General features: G+C 45.6%; 1 protein-coding gene across 1 annotated transcript; it reads left to right on the top strand.

The window, feature by feature from the left end:
* Nucleotides 1-18,430: 18,430 nt before the first annotated feature.
* Nucleotides 18,431-19,877, top strand: LOC123059662 (uncharacterized). The gene has a single exon (XM_044482173.1). The coding sequence runs from the start codon at nucleotides 18,492-18,494 to the stop codon at nucleotides 19,689-19,691; it is 1,200 nt and encodes a 399-aa protein (XP_044338108.1). The 5' UTR covers nucleotides 18,431-18,491; the 3' UTR covers nucleotides 19,692-19,877.
* Nucleotides 19,878-21,248: the final 1,371 nt, after the last annotated feature.

Raw genomic sequence — 21,248 nt, 5'->3', positions numbered from 1 at the left:
ACTTCCGCATCCCCGTTCTTTGAACGCTTCTACGCGTGATCTACAAAGATATGTAGATGCAATCCGATCACTCGTTGCTAGATGAACTCATAGATGGATCTTGGTGAAACCGTAGGAAAGTTTTTGTTTTCTGCAACGTTCCCCATCACAAAGGTCAACACATAATAGTATGACGTTGACCATGAAATATTGTTTTGTCTATAGAAATGCTAACATTTTTTCTCAACCCCACGTATTCAGTGCTCAATGCCAATTCGTCAAGGTTACAAAGCTCATGGCCAAAGGCCATGGCGTTGACCACGAACTGTCATTTGTTTGAGGAAATACTAACTTTTCCCCAGTGCCATGTATCAGTGCTCAACGCCAAGATACATGGCTTTGAGATAGCCAAGTTCAATGCCATGTTGGTTCGAACAAGGAAAAAGCGTTAGGATTTGGTTAAAATTTTGAACAAAGGTTATTTTTGGCTGAACATTTGATAAAGGGTCAATTTGTTCATTACCGGCCTGCATTTACTATCTGCGGAAACAGTTAAATTGGTGTACTAATGAAATGACTTTTATATTGAATTCTGTGGAAAAATTGATGCATAGAAAGATTTGAAAGGGATATACTATACTTCTGATTTTTTTGACTATGTGCTAAATTTTGCAATTGTCATCTAACAGACTGCTTTACATGTTGTAGCTGGCTCAATTCATATATTTCTTTGCCTGGAATCCAGATTAATTATAAGGTTCAGTTGCACATTCGTAGTGAAAATTTTAAGAAAACACCTGGTTTTAGGGGGAACACAGGACAATACTTATCATTCTATAGTTACGGAAGAGCATATGCTATAGTTTATAATATCCTAAATAGCTGTGCGAAGTCAAAAATACTTATGTAAGGTATTTTCTTAATTTGTAAATACTATATTGTAGGTTCATGAAATGGTGCATACAAATGCTCGACTTGTATTACCTGAGAAAAAAGGCTCTCCCAAATCAACTGTGCACATTACACAAGAATGTTTTCAAGGGGAGCCTTCTAAGAAGCAAAAAAAGATGCATGTTGCTGAGCTTGATTTTCAAAATTCCCAAAACAGTAAGTAATTTAAATTCCAGAAATCAAGGTTAATTAATATTGGGAGCGAACTTCACAAGTAGTTTTTTGTATCATTTTCTGTACTCAGTATCTGCCAAGAAAATGTGATATGGATATTATTTAGCTCGTTCTTATTCATTACGATTGTCATACTTCGATTAGCTGGCTGACTGGTGTACCAGTAGTGCAGCATGTGTTAGGTACCAGTGTCGCTCAGGTACAATTTGATGGTGTATCAGATTATTAACACCTTAAAACAAAGGAAATTTCTGAACCTAGCTAGTTGATTGAACTCCCGAGTAATCCGGACACTAGAGCATATGTTACGACTAGCCTATGCATACTCTATCATGAATCATATATCAGTCAGTATGAAAATGCTAGACTCATTAACAAGATTGATCTGATTTCTCTAAGCATAGCACCAGTCGCCTCCCTAACTATTATTTTCTCAACCTTGTTATGCTTAGAGGAGTTTACATCTGCATGTACTCGACATCGATGATTTTGTTGTATTTATCTTGATATTTACATCCATCCACTCATATGGGTACAGAACCAAGCGCTGAGGCGGCGACAGCAGCAACTGTGGCACATGTTGCTTGTGCCAAATGCGGTTGCTCGAAGTCAACTGACAGGATCAAGGTCTACCGACGCCATCCTGAAATGGTGTTACCAGATGGGGCGACCATACTCCCCTTTAGCGACGATGATTGGGTGGCTGTGAGGCTACCCTCCCCTCAACCGTGAAGGTATTCTTTGCTTAAGCATATTCCCATCGTTTATTTATCAGTATCCATTGCTCTCTGCTCGCTGCACAAGTAAGTTGTTTTCTCTCTGTGTCCAAATTCCAGATGCAGATGGTGGATGCTAGCACAGCCAATGCACCTGTGCTGTTGTATGTTGTAGTTTTACCCCAAGTTTGGCTCAACATATCCACACTGCAGCTGTATTATGTGCCTGTTCGATTCAGCATCGTTATAGACTTGATGTAATAAGTTTATGCTGATGGTACTTGGACCTTGGCCAACCATCGCGCTAGCTAAACCTGGATTATACATGTTGTTACCAAGTTGTCACTTTGAGTTTGTCAGACTGCAATTTATTTATTGGGACCATTCGGACTTCTGATCTATAACTTTCTTCCTTGCTGAATGGTTTGGAGTGCAGAAATGCCGGCCGTCCTATGCTCTCTCATGTTGCACGTTTTCTGCCATTTATTTCTGTATTTTGCACCCCTAGCGCTCTCTGCACTACTCTAGTGAGACGCCATTGTTTTTAGAAATCACGGTTAAGAACTAAAAAGTAAGAACCCATCTTGACACAAGCTCTATGCCCATCCCTCCCGTGTTGTCTCTCTTCAGTGGCCTGGGAGCCAAAACCTAGCCACCGGCCATACACCCCACCCCGCCCATCCTCCTCGCAGCCGACTGATCACGTCGCCAGGCGAAGCCCACGCGGCAGAACCGTTTCTCCTCGCTCAGGTTGTGCGGACCGGGACCTGCTGGTCTCAACGGAGACGGTTGGCTCGGGCGGCAGCGCGGGCGTAGCTGCTGGCTCGTGGTTGCAGTATTGTCCGGTGTCGGCCTTGGCGGCTCATGGTTGGGGACAGGAGGAGCTGCGCTCGTGCTGGAATCCAGCAAGCTGGTGCTCAGATATGCTGTCTGGACAGGATGCCAGCGAGGGTGCATGGCCCCGGGGCACGTTGTTTTATCAAACACTGTTTTCAAATACAACTATTTTTAGAGTACGTTGTTTGAAAGAATAGTAAGATCAGTATGGGGTTATAAAACTTAGTTAAACTATGAAGATTCGTGAAGGAATGAAACCGGGTTATTCTGTGAAGAAAATCCAATATGATTTTACTATTATTTGAAACAGTGTTTTCAAATATAGCTTTTATCGAGAGTACACTTAGGAGTACCATATTTTTTATAGAAGGCAAAAGACAAGTAGAAAAGACTAAAACTTGATGCGAGCAACAAGTGTAGTTGAACCTCCACATGCAAGCTAATCAAAAGATTAGCCACTGCAACTATTGCAAACACAACGCAAAGGGCATTGCCCTAAACAGATCACCAAGCCACATCGCGACCAACACCGGTCATCTCGAAGAGCAAAAATTTCAACCAAACTTTTCCAGTCGAGGCAACAACCACTCTTGAATGCCTAAGAGGAGACGACAAGTGGGTAGCAGACTTAGTCAGACCCGAGAACGCAATTGTCTTGGACTCACTGGCAGTTGCGTACATAGCGCCCATGAAGATCAGTCCAGACCAGCGCAAGCACTGGAGAACCACAATCCGCATTCTGCAAGGCATGTCTCCGCACACGATGCTCCCAACAAAGTAACAATGCCAAGACGCCGCTATCACCAATCCGGCAACTGACATAGGCTTTCACCTAGAGATAACAACCCAAACGAGGAGGGGGGATGCCAAGACACATTGTGACGCTTCCAAGGAGGGGAACGACACCCCTGGCGCCGTCGCTGCCAACTTCGACAGTAGATAGACGGGTTTTCATCCATAACATCCCACATCTCCCACACTCCCCATCGGATTGTGACGATATTGTCCTTGTTGGGTCGCTCCGCCACCACCGCAACACCTCACCATCATGACCATAATGTCATGGAACAGCGACACCCCACACGGTAGAGGAGAACGCGGGCCATGTTCCACCTCATGCATGACCGAGAACTAGCAAATCCAACCCGACCTCCATATCCAGCGTGGCCAAGGCCGTCGGCACCGCAAGAAGCAACTAGTCACGCCACTCAGGAAGACAGCCTCGCTGCAACTGCGCCATAGGGACCCATATCAGGTCCGCGCCGCAGCCTCCAACTCCCACGCCGGAGCCTCCGTCTACTACATCAGCGTCGCTCGTGTCACCAATGGCACCACCGCACCGCAGCCATTGCCCGGACACTGCTCACGTAGCATCACCTGGCCGAGCACCACTGCATCATTGCAGTCGCAGCCTATCCACGTCGCCGTCGCCGAAGTACAAGCTAGCGCCTCCCGAAGGACCACCGTGTGCCAGCACCACTGACGTGAGCTCACGACCATCTTCTACTGCTCTAAGCGCTCCCCTCCGTGCGCCACCACATCGAAAAGAATCCCCGCGCCGCCCACTTGATGCAACTCCCCCGCGTGTGGGTGGCCCGTCGGGGTGCGCTGACCACATATGCACCCGCAGCCTTCAATGGTTGGGCACCACCACCACCGCCGATGCCGACGGGTGGGATCACGGGGAGGATGGACTTGCGGGGATAGGGTTTGCCTCCGGAGCAGCCCAGACGAGCGCCTAGGAGGGAGTGGGGAAATTTTACACACTAAAACATAACTTTGATTTTTCTCATGTTTGCGCTGAATGCAATGGTTGTCATTTCATTGTGAAATTTCATATGCAAGTAGAGTGGTTGACCATGTATGCTAAAAAAAGTTTTTTTTGGATATCTTTTCAAAATTTTCCAGTTTTCTTTTCTGAATATACTATTCATAACGGGTGCGTGTGCGGAACCATATCCCAAAAAATATTCCTGTCCATTGAAAATCATGAAATTCTAGAATTACTACTATAGGGCTGGACGGGGAAGATGCGGAAGCCAGTTCTGAGATACGTATTTGGAAGTGCCAAAAGGAAAGCATTAAAAATGGGAAACGTCAAAAATAAAAGTCTTCCATTTTTACGGCATTAATTGGAATTAAGAGCATCCAACCTGCTTCAACAGTTAAGGGCATGTACATTGGTTGATAGGACAGTCTTATTTTAAGTCTTGCATGTATTTTAAAGATGACAAAAAAATATGTCTACAATGAGTTATATCTTAGCCTTATCTTCAATAACTAGCAATTCCTTAAAACATGGTGAGACAAATTATGCTAAGAGATCATATCTTGTCTTATCTTAAATAAGAGAAGACAAGCCTTTTCTTATGAGTTCGCTCTCCTCCACCTCATCATTTATCCTACGTGACACTCATAAGATAGCACCATTGTACATGCCCTAACAGCACCCTCTGGAAAGCTGTCGGCAAACTAACAAATTAGTGCACACGACGCCGGCCGGAACGCAGATCCGATCGAGGCCTCGAGGAAACCCTTGCCTGCCCAGCTTCAATCCCCGTTCCCCGTCTCCAATCGAGCCCGCTCCTACGCGACGCCATCGACGATGTACAAGCTCCGTCTGAACAACGTGTGCTAGGAGCGGCGGTGGGCGACGCCGGCCTACACCGACCGGCGCGAGGGCCCTGACCACGCGTCAAGGTTCCATTCCACCGTCGCCGTCGGCGGCGCCGAGTTCAGCTCCCGGAGCCCGGGTCCCGCAAGCTTATCCAGGCGCAGGACCTCGCCGCAAGGGCAGCTTTTGAGGACCTCGCCGCCAGGGCAGCGTTGGAGCACCCCTCCGCACCTCCGCAACTAGTGACCGGTGAGTATGTATGCGCCCTAGATAGATCTCGTTTTGTTCATGCATGCGCCGTCGCTGCTCGCCGCCAGGGCAGCGTTCGAGCGCCACTCCGCTCATCCGCAGCTACTGTCAGGTGAGTACGTATGCGCCCTAGATGCGCAGGAAATACCCTTTGGCTCTCGCATGTATATACACCCTATATGATGATTTTTCTTAAAAAAAATCAAAATAGTTCAAAAGTATTTTTAAATTAAACTTGACTTACTTGCGCACTAGTATAGCAAATTTCACACACAAAAAACCAACGTTGACTTCACAGCGAAGAAGACAAAATTTATGTGCTATTATAGGTCACTATTCATGCTATTTTGACCGAAAATTTGTCTTTTATGAAAAGTCAAAAAGGAATTTTCTTTTTGTGCCACTTTTCTCACTGGTACAATGAAAGTTAAAGTTTATTTCAAAAATATTTTCAGAAAATTTTGACTTTTTGTTGAGTTGTTATTTTTTTTCCATATAGGGTACATATGTACCCAGGAACCAAACGTCCCCCTCCCCCTAGATATATCCTAGAGCTCCAGCAAGCGCCAGATGTATGAGCCGTGCTGCTCGTCAGTCGACTGCCGAAGCACACGCCACAACGTGATCCGCCTCGTCATGCTCTACAAGATCACAGCAAGATCGACTTGTTAAAACTACATCCAGACTCTATACATACAAGTGGGTTACTTTGCCGAGCCCTTGCACAGACTCTATACATATAAAAGTGGGTTACGTTGCCGAAACGATGTCCTTAACAGTACGCAGCTTCATGCACTGACACTAAGGAGTTCTGAAAGTCGGTGCCCTTAGACTTAATTAGGAGGAGGAGAGCCCATTCAAGAGGAGTGATATCGTCGTCAATGATCAAGTGAACGCCAGCATGCAATCACTACTAGGAGTAGAGCGCACTGCATTCCAAAGGAAACCACGAAATGGATTAGACACGATATCGTATACTACTTGTAACGCACCGCAAAAACATAACAGCAGCTATGATATAACAGCATTGAAAAAGTGCATAATAGCAGCAGTGCATGTCCACATTTATTTTTTTGCCGGGAAGTTCATGTCCACATTACAAGATGAATTAGTTTTCTTGTCTTTTCATCTGGGCCTGCTTCAAGAGTGGTGTCAACTGTTAAATGAAGGTTTAACCTGTTTTGATTGCTAGCTACTGAGAGACCGTCTAGTAGAAATGGATAGCTTAATGGCTACCATGGAAAATTATTCTTTTGTTCTTTCTGATCTCTTGATTGGCCTTTACTACTTATGTAGTTATATAAATGCCCCTCATGCCAAAACTTGATTTGATTTCTTTTCGTGTCTATCATGTCGTTCTCACGTTTTTATTCCTGCCACTAAAAATGGTCATGATGTTCTTTCACACCTGTTTCTTCTATATTATTTTTGTGGTACTGACTACTTTATCTATTGCAGAAATGCATCTTCCTTACAAGTCGTAGTTGCGAAATTATGCTCAAGAACTAAGGAAAGATTTACCTTTGTATAACACCACTCAGAGTGGTCCACATCATGAACCTATCTTCAAGTCAACAGTGACTATAGATGGGCGGACATTTGGAAGTCTGCAAGACTATGCTACAAAAAAGGAGGCCGAATCGGCTGCTGCGGCAGCTGCCCTGGTGGCAATACGTCAAGAAGCAAAAAGATCAGAGCAAATGCTTATGGTTGGTTCCACCTTTTTTTAATATTCTCATGGGAGGCATTTTATTTGCACTCCCTCACCTCTATATTAGGACTAACATCCTTTGGCATTTATCTGTATTAGTAGTAAACACATTCATCTCCCACCTTGGATTTCAATATTCAAGAACTGAGTAAAAAAATGTATTGATTCACTCACTTCATTTAGTGAGAATTGACAAACTGGATCTCTTTCAAATGTTCAGCATAAAAAATAACCCATGTGTCTCCACACACACCCAAAAAGATCCCCTCTTCTCTGAAAATTTAATTCAAACTAACCCTTTTGCTCAATGCCAATCATTATGTTTCCAGGCATTTGAGATAAACTTTTACGACCAAATTAATGCTCCATAGGTAAACGCATGGTGCTTGGCGCTGAAGTTTGTGACCTCAATTCCAATCACGTTGGCGCCGGGAATTTTGCTTTGCTTTGTGCTTGGCGGGCTAGGTAGTAGCCAACTACCTAGTTTTTGCTTCAGTGCTCAACGCCAATTGAGCTGCATTGAGGTTACAAAGCTCAACACAGAATACCATAGCGTTTACCATGAACTGTGTTTTGTTTGTGGAAATGCTAACTTTTTCTCAACGTCATGTACTCATTCCTCAACGCGAATTGAGGTGGTGTTGAGGTTATAAAATCAACTCCCAACACCATGGTGTTGACCATGAGCCCATGTTTTGTCTGCGGAAACGGTAACTTCTTCCCAATGCCAATGTACATGGCTTTGAGACAGCCAAGTTCGCCATGTTAGTTCATCTTTGGAAAATGTTATATTTGGTTAACATTCAATAAAGAGTCAATTTGATCATTTCTCCCTGCATTTACTAGTTCTAGGCTCTTCATGTATTTCTTTGCCTGGAGTCCAGATTAATTATAAGGTTCAATTTCAAATTTGCAGTGAAAAATTTAAGAAAAATAACATTTGAGGAGAGGGGAGCATAGGGCAATGCTTATCATTCTACAGTTATGGAAGGGCATATGATGTAGTTTATAATATCCTAAATAGATTGGCGAAGCCAGAAATACAATTGTAATGCATTTGCTGAATTTGTAAATACTAATTTGATGGGTTGCCTTAACTTCTGTAGGTTCAAGCAATGTCGGATACAAATCTTCGGCATGCATTACCTGAGAAAGAAGGCTATCCCAAATCAACGGGGCACACTCAAGAAGAATGTTTTGAAGGGGGTGCTTCTAAGAAGCAAAAACAAATGCATGTTGATGAGCTTTATTTTCAACATTCTAAAAACAGTAAGTATTTTAAATTCCAGAATTCAAGCTTCGTATTGGGAACGAACTTCACGAGTAGTGTTTAGTATTATTTTTTGAACTCAAGATCTGCCAAAAAAATCGTGATGGATACTATCTAACTCGTTCTTGTTTATTACGATTATCATACTTTGGTGCGTTGGCTGACGATTGTACCAGTAGTGCAGCATATGTGTTAGGTACTAGTGTGGCCCAGGTACATTTTGATGGTGTATCAGCTTATTAACACCTTAAAAGAAAGGAAATTTCTGAACCTAGTTGATAGTACGTACTCCCCAGTAATCCTACCCCTAAAACATAAATCCCCAAAAATGACAGCCTGTTACCACTAGCCGATGCAAACTCTATCATGTATCGTATATTCTTGTATCATTCACTATCAAAATGCTTGCCTCATCAACACGATTGATCTGATTTCTCTAAGAATATAGCAGCAGTCGCCTCCCAACTACTTATGTTCTCAAACTTTTGGCAGTAGGATCAACAAGGACTAAGATACCATTTTCCATGTGATTGGTAATTGCACCGAACAAACTTCTAAAGTCTTTTTGACTGGTTAATTAGGTTAAGATGGAGGTGTAGGTAACATACCACTTGGTTAGCTTGTTTATGAATTCAAAGATGTAGCACACAATTTTGACAGAAGAATTGTTATGACTTAACAATCAAGATTTGTAATCAGCTCAAACTTTTGTCCATGCTCATTTCCTCATATGATGATATGTTCCATTCACAGTTCTAAAACCGGACTTGTAACTGAACTTATTCAGATAACTAGTCATGATACTGTCATATTATTTTCTTTCGCTAATGTAAATACCATTATATTCGAAAATTCTATTATATTGAATTAACATTTAAGCTAACTGCAGCAACTGCGACGCCTGTTGCTTGTGCCAAGTGCGGTTGCTCCAAGGCAACTGACCAGATCAAGATCTACCGACGCCATCCTGGAATGGTGTTACCAGATGGGGCTACCATACTCCCCTTTAGTGATGACGAGTGTGTGGCTGTGAGGCTACCTTCCCCTCAACCCTGAAGGTATTCTTTGCTTAAGCATATTTCCATCGTTTATTTATCAGTATCCATTGCTCTTTGCTCGCTACTCAAGTATGTTGTTTTGTCTGTATCCAAATGCCAGATGCAGGTGGTGGGTACTAGCGCAGCCAATGCACCTGTGCTGTTGTATATGTTGTAGTTTTACCCCAAGTTTGGCTCAACATATCCACACTGCACCTGTATTATGTGCCTCTTCGATTAAACATGGTTATAGACTTGATGTAATAAGTTTATGCTGATGGTAGCTGGACCTTGGCCAACCATATCGCTTGTTAAACCTGGATTATGCATGTTATTACCAAGTTGTCATTTTGAGTTTACAAGACTGCAACTTTAATTATTGGGACCATTCGGAGTTCCGATCTATAGCTTTCTTCTTTGCTGAATGATTTAGAGGGCCTCTGTCTGAGTGCTGATATGCCGGCAGGCCTTTGCTTTCTTATGTTGCACTTTTTCTACCCTTCGTTTCTGTATTTTGCTCCCCTAGCGCTCTCTGCTCTACGCTAGAGACACCCTTTTTTCATCGCGGGGTACACCCGAGAGACACTAGGAATAGTTTGGCGGCTCTATTTTCTTTGGGAGTTTTTAGACAATAAGATGTTTATTAATACTAGCAAAAAGGTCCGTGCATTGCAACGGGTGAACAACAAAAATTCACGAAAATTATAATGTCTGACATAAAATGCACTCGTATAAACCGAAATCAGCAGCGCCCGGAGATTATTTTGTCAACACAAACAGATGGGGTTACAACGGGTACGCATGATTGAAATTTTAATCAAAAAAATAAAAGAAGAAAAAATATGGAACAAAAGCCATCAATCCTGTGCATGTATCCAACTTCGTCAAGACGAAAAGGAAATGTAGAACCAAACCCGTCAATCATGTGCAATTGTGCATGTAGATACGGAGAAGCAAACAAATGCATGCAACGGCCATAATCAAGCATTTAATCCTTTTGTAGCTTTCTCGTTAAGAAAATCCTTTTTCTAGCTAATCCCTCCTGAGTTAGTTAACTTCTTTCTTTAATCTCGTTTTTTGCATCGCGAGAATCAAGCCTTGGGTGTCTCCAGCCCGCGCTTGGGCACCAGCCGTCTCACACGCAGGCAACGCGTGTTGTTTGGCCCTCCACCGCTCTTCCCTCTGACCTTAATATTTTGACGTTGTTTGGCATCAACAAAAGTAATGTTATAGACCGCACTATATCTAGGGCCTTTTATTTGAGGCAAATTTTAACATGGTCCCTCTTATCTCCTTTTTTTATATGTGAGGTAAGAAGGTAAGAGTCAATCAAGCCATTCATTGATGAGATCAACGGCTAAGATCTATTTTATACTCTTACCTCTCATGTGAAAAGAGGGGGTAAGAGGGACCATGTTAAAACTGCTCTTTATTTGATTTTAAGGAGAATACCACGTCTTTTAGAAAAAATCACGTTTCAGAACTAAGAACCCACCTTGACACAAGCTCTCCATCCAGCCCTCCGGTGTCACCTCCACGCCGCGGCCTGGGAGCCAAAAGTTAGCCACCGGCCATACACCCCAACCCACCCCTCCTCCTCGCCGAAGCCTGAGCGCATTGTGAGGCAAAGCGCACATGACGCTGGTGGCGTGGCAAGGCCATTTCTCCTCGCTCGGGTTGTGCGGCACGGCGCTGCAGGTCCCAGCGGAGGCGCTCGGGTTGCGCGGCGGCGTGGGCGTCCTTGCTGGCACGTGGCTGCAGTCTAGTCTAGTGCCGGCCCTGGCGGACATTGATGTTGAGGACGCATGCTTCCTCTAGGCCGTGGCTTGGGGGGGGGGGGGGTGAATGTTAGGCAATAAGCCACGGCGGGCTCTAGCATGCGCGCGTGTGTGCGCTAGGCGTGTCGAGTCCGGTCCATGGTAGACACGGGCGTGTGTGTGCGTGAGCCCGCGAGTGAGTGCGTGAGAAAGCGCGTGTGTGCGCGTTGGTGTGTGTGCGTCTGTTAGCGAGATGGATGGGAGGGAGACCGCGTCGGGCGCTGGAGGTGGCCGCGTAGTGCGTGTGCGTGTGCGTGCGTGCAGGGAGCGCAAGCCGCAGAGTGCGGGACAAGCAGGTCGTGTGAGTGGGGTGCATACGAGTGCAGGATAGCGTGTTAGTGCACGTGGGTGTAAAGCCCCCGTTCCTCTATGTAGCTCGCTGTGGCAATCGAGTTCGTGCTCGAGGAGAAAACCAGAAAAAACCGTTGATGCGTCAGGTATTTGTGCGTCACCAAAATTTTTGTGATCATCTTCCTCCCCTCCGGTCTTGTCTCCGGCGATCACTGTCGAGTGCTAGGGCTCGCTGCGCCAACATTTGGAATCAGAGCAAGATGCGAGGGAGCTCGCCGACGGCTAAGGCGAGAGCACGTAGTCGATGGCGATGCTGTTGCTCACACCGGATAACTATACGGTGTGGGCGATGAAGGCACATGCCATCCTCGTTGCTCACACTCTCTGGGAGGCGGTGGCAAGACGGTGCGCGTGATGCTCCTCGGTGCGCTGTCGGAGGATGTGCTTCTGCAAGTGGCGACGAAACTCACCGCCAGGGAGGTATGGGACTCCCTGAAGGTGCGTTTCGTTGGCACCGATCGGGTGCAGGCGGCCCGGCTTGCGACGCTGCGTGGCGACTTCGACCGGCTGCGAATGGCGGATGGAAAGGCTCTGCACGCCTACGCCAGGAGGTTGGGCATAATGACGGCGCACTACGCAAGCTTGGGGGCGAGGCTTGGAATGCGGCACTCGTGAAGAAGCTCCTAAACACCGTCCCCGACCGATTGTACCCAGCTATCGCCGGGATCGAGCAGTTTTGTAATGCCGACGAGATGGCGTTCGACGAGGCGCTCGGGCAGCTGCATGCGTTCCTCGAGCGGACGCAGTCTCGTGGACAAGATGGCGGCCAACGCGGGGGTGATCAGCTACTCCTGACGGTGGCGCAGTGGGCAGCGCGGGAGCGGCGGCACGACGGTGCACAGACGACGACGGCGGCAACAGCGAGGCGTCTGGCAACGGTAGGAATGGGCGCAGCCGCTGCTACCACTGCGGGCAGTGCGGCCACTTCTGGCGCGACTGTACTCAGCCTAGGAACGCAGCAGCGGCAGCGGCAGCTAGGCCGTGGCTTAGGGGGGTGAATGTTAGGCAATAAACCACGACGGGCTCCGGCGTGTGTGCATGTGTGCGTTGGGCGCGTTGTGTCCGATCCGTGGCAGAGACGGGTGTGTGTGTGCACGAGCCGTGGGTGTGTGCGTGAGTCAGCTTGTGTGTGCGCGTGGGTGTGTGTGCATCTGTTAGCGAGATGGACGGGAGGGAGACCACGTCGGGCGCTGGAGGTGGCCGCGTAGTGCGCGTGCGCGCGCGCAGGGAGCACTAGTCACAGAGTGCGGGATATGCAGGTCGTGCGAGAGGGGTGCGTTCGAGCGCGGGCTAGCGTGTCAGTGCACGCGGGTATAAAGCCCCAGTTCCCCTGTGTAGCCTGATGTGGTGATCGAGTTCGTGCTCGAGGAGAAAATCGGAAAAAGCAGTCGGTGCGGCAGGTGTTTGTGCGCCACCTATTTTTTTGTGATCATCTTCCTCTCCTCCGGTCTTGTCTCTGGCGATCGTTGTCGAGTCCTAGGGCTCGCTGCGCTAACAGTGCGCTGGTGCTGCAGATCCAGCAGAGCTGCTGCGCAGATCCGGCGTCTAGTCAGGGTGCCAGTCAGGGTGGCGTGGGCGCGTGGCCCCAGGGCACGGCTATGTTAGAGCTAAACATGCTGTGTATTGTCTCGAAGTAGTACTCGTATACTGGCCGTCCGAGTAGTACTTGAACAGTAAACCGAGTAGGTTATGATTTCTTAACGCACGTATATATGCTTGTATCCCCACGTTGTAACTGATAGATCTTTGGATCGGGTAGGATAGATTAATCCGGTGAACCTACCTTCTCCTTGTGGCTCGAGGAGCTCCAGTTGCCGGCCATGATGGATGGCGGCGGTGGTGGCAGAGAGTAGTGGTGGCGGAGCTTCCCATCAGCACTGCACTAACCCTGGATCGGTAGGGGATTAGGTGGGGCGTACGGCTGTGCGACGAACCTCGTGATGCGAGCCGCCGGCCCCCATCTCTTTATATAGTGCAGGTGACAGGGGCCCGTCACCCATAATGGGTTGAGCGTCCTCGATGAGGGCGCGGATCTAAGGGCGCGGTGGGCCGTTGGGCCCACACGGTGGAGATCATCCTAACATTCTCCCCCATGATCTCAACTTTTACTTTTGACCGTATACTTTTACTTTACTCGTTTCATAACAGATCAATACATAAAACATGTTTCATCGTCACAGCTCAATTGCCGATAGAATCAGGCAGCCACAACGTACCTCCCTGTTTTGAAACAAATTCTTTAATCTTGGGCCCTTACATTGCCGGAAATTTTAGACTATACCATAAAACCCATGTCGATTGTGTGTTCTCCGAACACACTGGGCGGTAAGCCTTTAATAAGCAGATCTACAAACACTTATCTGTTGCTTTTATGCTTCAAGCATTCCTACATAATTCCGGACTTTCTCCTTTACAACGCATAACTCTGTGTCAGTGTGTTTGGCATCAACACTTGACTCGTTGTCATAGAAGTGAAAGACTTAAAATAGTTATCGCAATATTTCGAGAGCACTTATTTCTTTCAGCATAAGGCTGATATCTTTGAATCCATTCCAGTGATCTATATATGGACTGGACATTGCCAAAACAACCCGGATATGTGAACTGTGTCAAGGCAATATATTGATCTTCCAACAGCTGAAGCATATGGTACCATATCCGTTTTCAATCTTTTCTCATCAACTTTTGGAACACCATAGTTTCCAGTTCCATTACCCTTGACTATAAGAACAGGCGTAGGTTTTCTCGCATGCATACTTTAGAGACCTTTCTTAGCATGTCCATTCGACATCCCTAATAGCCCCTTTTATTCTTTTCTTTGTGAATCTCGATACTTATAACAAGAGACACTCTACCGAGAACATTCTTTTGAACTTTGAGGACAAGAACTTCTTTTCTCCTCCTGCAGTAGGTTGACATCACCACTAGCAAGTAGGATGTCATCCACATGCACAGGATTAGGAAATGAATTTTCCATTCTATAACTTTGCACGAATACAATTGTCCTATCATTTTCATTAACCCAAAACAATATTTGATTGCTTTAGTCCATAAAAGACTTCTTCAAGTAGTATCCCCTATGTTCTTTACTTTCATCTGATATAACTCAGATCATGATGTGCTACCAACACTCATTGTAATCTATTCAGTGCAAAACGCGCAAAAACCTTTCGATTTAAGTCATGTTTTACACCTTTACATATTTCCTTTGGAGTCACATTGACCTTGTAGACCCTTTACAGCCTACTGTTTATGCTCCATTGGAAATTACTTATGAGTCCCAAACATCATTGGGATTCAGCAATCTTATTTCATCTCATATATTCTCTTGTCATTTAGACAAACAGACACTTCTCAAAGCTCGATTGAGCGCTTTAAATGAGGTGGGATCAACCTCCATTTGAATTTCACTAACATAGACTTTATAGTAATCAGAAGTATCTGATTTTCTCATTCCTTGAGACCATCTGTATCTCAGGTACTGGCACTTCTTTCATATGGGGCTGTTGTTGCTCTGTCATTGCCAAGAGGCAAATTAATTGTATAGTCTTTCATTTCCAAGAGACAATAGATTTTACAGGGACTTGTATCACAAGATCCATGTTTACTCATTCATCCTTTATAGAGCTAACAACAGGTGTTGTATAGGTCATACAATATGCTCCCCCAGATCACTCCATCTTCACTAAAAATGGCGTATCTTTAAATTTTATCATTTGGGTTTATTCTGTTAAAACTTCTTTCTGGCACTTTAAACACCGTCTTAGTATTCCTTACTCTGCTTTTGGAACTGTAAAAGATCCAGAAATGCAACTATTTATTTTCTTTAGGGGTATTAATATGACCGTCATACTCCCCCAGACGATCACATTCTTCATCACATTATCTAAAGTATAGGGGAGTTTCATCATTCTTAATTTATCTCATATATCTCTCCCCATCGAAATGTGGCAAGAACTTTTCTGCCACAATTTCGAAAACCATTGATAACTCTTGTGAATTGAGGAAATTTTGATTATCTACTTCATTCATCAGATTACTTCATACGAAATGAAGTTATCTCTTCATACAAAATGAAGTTATCTTTTAACTAGTATGGGAGTACTTTTTCCTCATTCCATTTCAGAAACTCAACAGAGTTCTTTATTATTAGTACTTTTGCAAGTCACACTTGCATATCATTCTTATCTTTAGTTCCGTCTGTAACTTTTATTCTCTTCGGATTTATTGAGTGCTTAATGACCGTTACACATAAGATGTACGGTTGATACTAGGAAAGCATAATAGCTACTCCATACTTTTCTCGCAGAGTGGGACACATTAAAAGCACATGAGCCATCATGTCTTGCTCCTGTCATACGGGATAAGTCTGAGAAAATTTCTGCCACCATACAGGTTACGCAGGGATTTTCCCAGACTTATCCTACCATGCGGGTTTTATCATAATCAACTTTTCCCGCCATGCGGGTAATTCCCTGCAAGGGACATAAATGCCAGAATTGGCTCTTTTGACTACATATTCAATCATCAAATTTATAAATAAATCTGAATCCTCTTTGACACACATGCTTGATCTGATGTTGGTCAAATTAAACACGCATGTTGCTTGTTTTATCTCAAATCATAGAGAGTACATGAAAGATAGTATTTCTATTAAATAAGACTCGTTGAATTATAACTCATGAACAATGTGATGATAGTATTTCTATTAAATAACTTTGCTCAGAAATAATAATCATCATCAACTTTATTGCCGCGGAAAACTCGCAATATACATTTCTCAGTCTTTATCAAATTCTCTGAAAAAAGGTCACTTTGATACAAAATTTATCAGAGATTTGAACTTTTAACTATAAGACTCATTGAATTATAATATTGTCATCATCAACGTTGGTCAGAAAATAACAATACCGTAATTAAAGTTTAATCAAATAGCTTTGTACTGTCATAGCAGAAGCTATCAGAATCTTATTTCACCCATAAGTGAAAAAACTTCTCTCAAAAAACTGTTCATCCAATTAAATTTTCCCGTTGGTTCCAATTTAATTGAAGGTTAATACTTTTTCTTTCTTTGTAAAAGAGTACTATTAATTATTTACGCAGCGGAAAAACATGAATAAAAAATTCATGAACTTTTTACTATTTACAGAAACTTTTCTTTGACTAAATAAAAATTCATGAACTTTATTATTTTCTTTATAAATTCATGAACATTTATTTTTCTGAAAATTTCCTGTTTTCATTTTCAGAAACTTTTTCTGTTTACTTTTATATTTTCTAAACAAAAAATTTCGTTGGAAAAAAAAGAATAGCAAAAAAAAAACTGTGTGACTTTTGCCCAAAAAACTGTCGTGCGCGCCTCTATGGGCCGAAACCGGCCCATCCGCGCTTCCGCCTAGCCTCCTAAGAAGCACAGCGCAGCGCCCGGCCTCCCGAGTGATGCGGCCCACGAGCCGCCCTTTCGGCCTAGCAGCCCAATTACTGCTCTAGGGTTTCCATCGCGGCCGTCGAACGCGATCGAACGGTCCAGCGCCTTTTTCTCCTGAACAAAACTGGTCGCTCGCTCCCGACCGAAAACCCTAAGCCGCATTTCTTTCTCTCCTCCTCGTCGCTCGCTCTGTCCCGCGGCCGATCTGACTAGTGTTCCCATCGCACCGCCGGTGAGCCCGCTACGGCGTCGGACGCCACCGCGCCGTGCCGCGGGGCTCTTTCTCTTCCCTTCCCCTCCTTTCCTCCCCGTTCTTCCACCGCCTCCTGCGATAGAGAAAGAGAGAGGTGCGCGGCGGCTTTCCCGATGCGGCGGGTTAGGGCTACGCCGGCCGCCGGCGACGGATATGTGCTTTGTTAGTCATGCTGTAAAAATGAACAACGATGGAGCTGTTCGGGGCGAGAAGCTATATACCACACATTTGGTGGCTATCATTTGGGAAGATAAATTATTTCCCAACTACTCCCTTGGTTCACAAAGATAAGATGTTTTGCATATTTCAATATGAACTATGTATGGACTGAAATGAGTGAGTAAGCATAGTATGTCTATATCAAGGTTTTGGTTACCAGTCAAAATTTCAAGATTTTCCATGGTTACCACGTATTTCCGTGCCCCTCGATAAATTCCCATACCGAGCAAAAAATATTAATTTTTAAATTTTTTTGAATTTAAACGCTCGATTTATAGTAACGTATGTAGGATCTAATTAGTGCCATAAGAGTTGGTTCTGACGTGTTGGTAGCAACTTAGTTTCTGTTTTAAGAGGTCTCTGGTTCGAATGTTCGTTCATTCACTTATCTGAATATAAAATTTAACTATAAAATTCATTCGAAATATTCTTGATATTTCTTCATAACCGTGGTAACCACGTTTACCAGCCCCCCTCGATAAAATTGCGTCATTCGGTTACCAAGACCTTGGTCTATATACATCAGATTCACGAAAGATAGAACATCTTATAGTTGCGAATGGAAGGAGTACATTGCTTGGACATTTTGTTGTCACGTCCCGATCGATTCGTCCACGTACGTAGTTATCCTTTTGTTTGCGTGGTATATACTACGTAGTTATCTCACGCGTGAGTTTTAATGTTGACAGCTCAGCGAATACCGAATCAGATATCATGGGATATCATAGCTTTTATTGTACGCGGCTCAGCTCCGCGATTCTTCACCCGCCGCTTGCTATATAAAGCCCCCCGACCCCGAGGCATACCCACCCGACCCCGATTCTTCACCCCACACACACTCATCTTCCTTCTTTTCTCTGAGCCCAGCCACCGAGCGGGCGAGCAATGGCGGCACCTAACCAGAGGGGTGGCAGCGGCCGGAAGAAGACCGTACTCCGCCGGATCGAGCAGGAGGATGCCCGGCACGTCTCCTACGCCAAGCGCCGAGCGGGGCTCTTCAACAAGGCCAGCGAGCTGGCTGTGCTCACGCGCGCCCAGGTAGCCGCCCTCGCCTTCTCTCCCGGCGGCAAGGCATTCACCTTCGGCCACCCCTCCGTCGACTCTGTCGTAGAACGCTTCCTGGCGGGGGAAGGTTTGGGTGCTTGCCCGAGGGCGCAGGGCGCTGCCAATGACCGTTTCCTGGCGGCGGAGGGTGCCGGGGCCGGGGCCGGCGCGGGGGAGGGCGCTACCGACGAAGACAACGTGAAGAGGCTGGCCCAGAAGCTCGCCGAGATGCGCGCGGAGCTGACGGAGGTGAAGAAGCAGAAGAAGCGCATCGACAAGGCCATGGCTAAGGAGCGCGCCGCGGGGGACCAGATTGCGGCGTGGGTCGACCCCAAGGTGCGCGACATGGGGGACGATGACATGGCCGCCTTCTTTGCCACGCTCCTCAAGGTAAAGACCGACGTCTCCCACCGCGCCAACCAGGTTCTATTGGACTTCAGCCGCAAGGTTGAAATCACCCGGTTGCCCCCGGCCCAGATCTTCGGTGGCAGCATCTTTGAGATCGGTAGCAGCAGCGGCAGCGCCCACGCCGGGATGGAGTTCCAGTTTCTGGTGCCTCCACCGCAGGGGCAGGGGTTCGAGGCCGGGATGGATATGCACCAGATGGTGATGGCGGCGCTGCCTCCGCCTCAGGGGTTCCCCTCCGCGATAGATATGCAAGTGCAACAGCAGATGGTGATGGAGATGCCTCCGGCTCAGGTGCTCGCCGCCGGGAGCATGGATATGCAACAGCAGATAGTGATGGAGATGCCTCCGGCTCAGGTGATCGCCGCTGGGGTGGATATGCAGGAGATGCCTCCAGCTCAGGTGGTTGCCGCCGGGATGGATATGCAGGAGATGCCTCCGCCGCCGGGGTTCGCTGCCGGGATTGATATTATGGAGCAGATGCAAATGATGATTGGTCAGCCGCCGTCGTTCGAGGCTGGGATGGAGACAGAGTTTCAGCAATGTCTTATGGCAATGCCGCCACCGGAGTTCCCTGCCGGGTTGGAGATGGCGCAGCAGGTGCTTGAGCCCAACGCCGAAGAAGAGGAGATCTAAACCCGTGTCCATCGGTTCCAGTAAAATCATTGATGCATGGACGATAATTCCTCAATTTGTTTGTCTTCTAGTAGCAATTTTTTGAACTTTTTTTTTTTTGAGAATCTTCGTCTAGTTTCATCTTATGTCAAGCAAATTTCATGTCGTTTCTTATTATCAATTATTAATGGCTAGATCTGAATTGTACTGTCGCTGGCTGCAGGCATTTAATGAAATACAAATATGTTATAGCTGGCATCATTATACAAAGATCTACATGCAAAATCTTTGGTGTTTGTTTTTTTCCTTTTGTGGAACAGAATCTTAATTACATTTAGATCGTTCTTATTCACAGACAATCGTCCCTAACAATACAAACGTTGGCTCAACGTGACACCCAACATCCTATATGAATATATATCTATTTGTTACATATATACACTATAAGCACAATACAAGATAACAAGAGAAACTTCTAGTACAAAATTGCACATTAATTACTACCTCTGTAAACTACAGAGAGAGTAGAAAATACAGGCCCTTAATCTTGATACCCTTTTTAAAATTTAAAAAACGTTTCCGTTCAATGTATATGCAACTTAAACATCTAGTGGGTCTCAGTGACAAACAGACTCTAACCAATACTACATCTTATCATAACTTAAACATCTGGTGGGTTTCAAGCTCAATACATGACAAACACGTATGACTCTAACTTTATAAATCGCGTCTCAAGGGAATAAAAAATCCCCGCAGACAAAGGGTATATATAGAAATCATCGGACGCTGCCCCTTGCCCTAGGACGAGACTTGCCTGCTCCCCGCGTGTGTGCCCATCCGTGCTCCCGCATACGTGGCTTGATTTGATTAAAACAAAATAAGTCCCGGCCCCACCCCCTTAAAATCAGGGGGGAGATGATTAGATTAGAAAGCAAAAAAGAAAAAAAGACAGCCGTAGGATGAGGTGGGAGGATGGATGGGAGCATGGGGAGGGAGTAGGCAAGCCAGATCCCTTGCCCCATGCAAATTTGTGACCTACATCCACGAGCCCTATCTGGTCGGTTCGTAGGAACCGTCTTCTCACACAGCCGCCGTCCTCCTCCCTTTGATGGACCCCACACTAGCGACGGACACATGAATTATCGATCTGAACCCATATGTACGTACATATAATGTAACTATTTCTTTTATGTATGCACATGAATCTCGATCTCTCCGGTTTTCTCCTCTCCAATCTTGAGGGAGAGAGAGCCATAATTTCACCATTGTGGGCGGGATCTACGTAGTGCTACCACGTCTCTGAATCATCAAGAACCAATGTCACCATTGTGAAGCTTCATTGAATCAATGGAAGAACCAACAAGCCAAAAACAATATGTGCACCATGAGGTGAGATTGACAGAGCGCTAGCTCCAGGTGCTATCACATAACACGTCACAGATTGGCAAATCCATACTGGAGTACCAGTTGAGGTGCATTCCGAGCTGTATGAGTACCTGCGGCAGGACGTCTTCCAATCAAACTCGGCTGAGGCAATTATTATCCACCCCTGAAATGTCCCAATGAGGCGATGACCCG

The sequence above is a fragment of the Triticum aestivum genome, chromosome 3A (assembly GCF_018294505.1).
Source record: "Triticum aestivum cultivar Chinese Spring chromosome 3A, IWGSC CS RefSeq v2.1, whole genome shotgun sequence".
Classification (NCBI taxonomy): Eukaryota; Viridiplantae; Streptophyta; class Magnoliopsida; order Poales; family Poaceae; genus Triticum; species Triticum aestivum.
The sequence above is the reverse complement of the archived record's forward strand: the minus strand, read 5'-3'. Positions and strand labels throughout refer to the sequence as shown.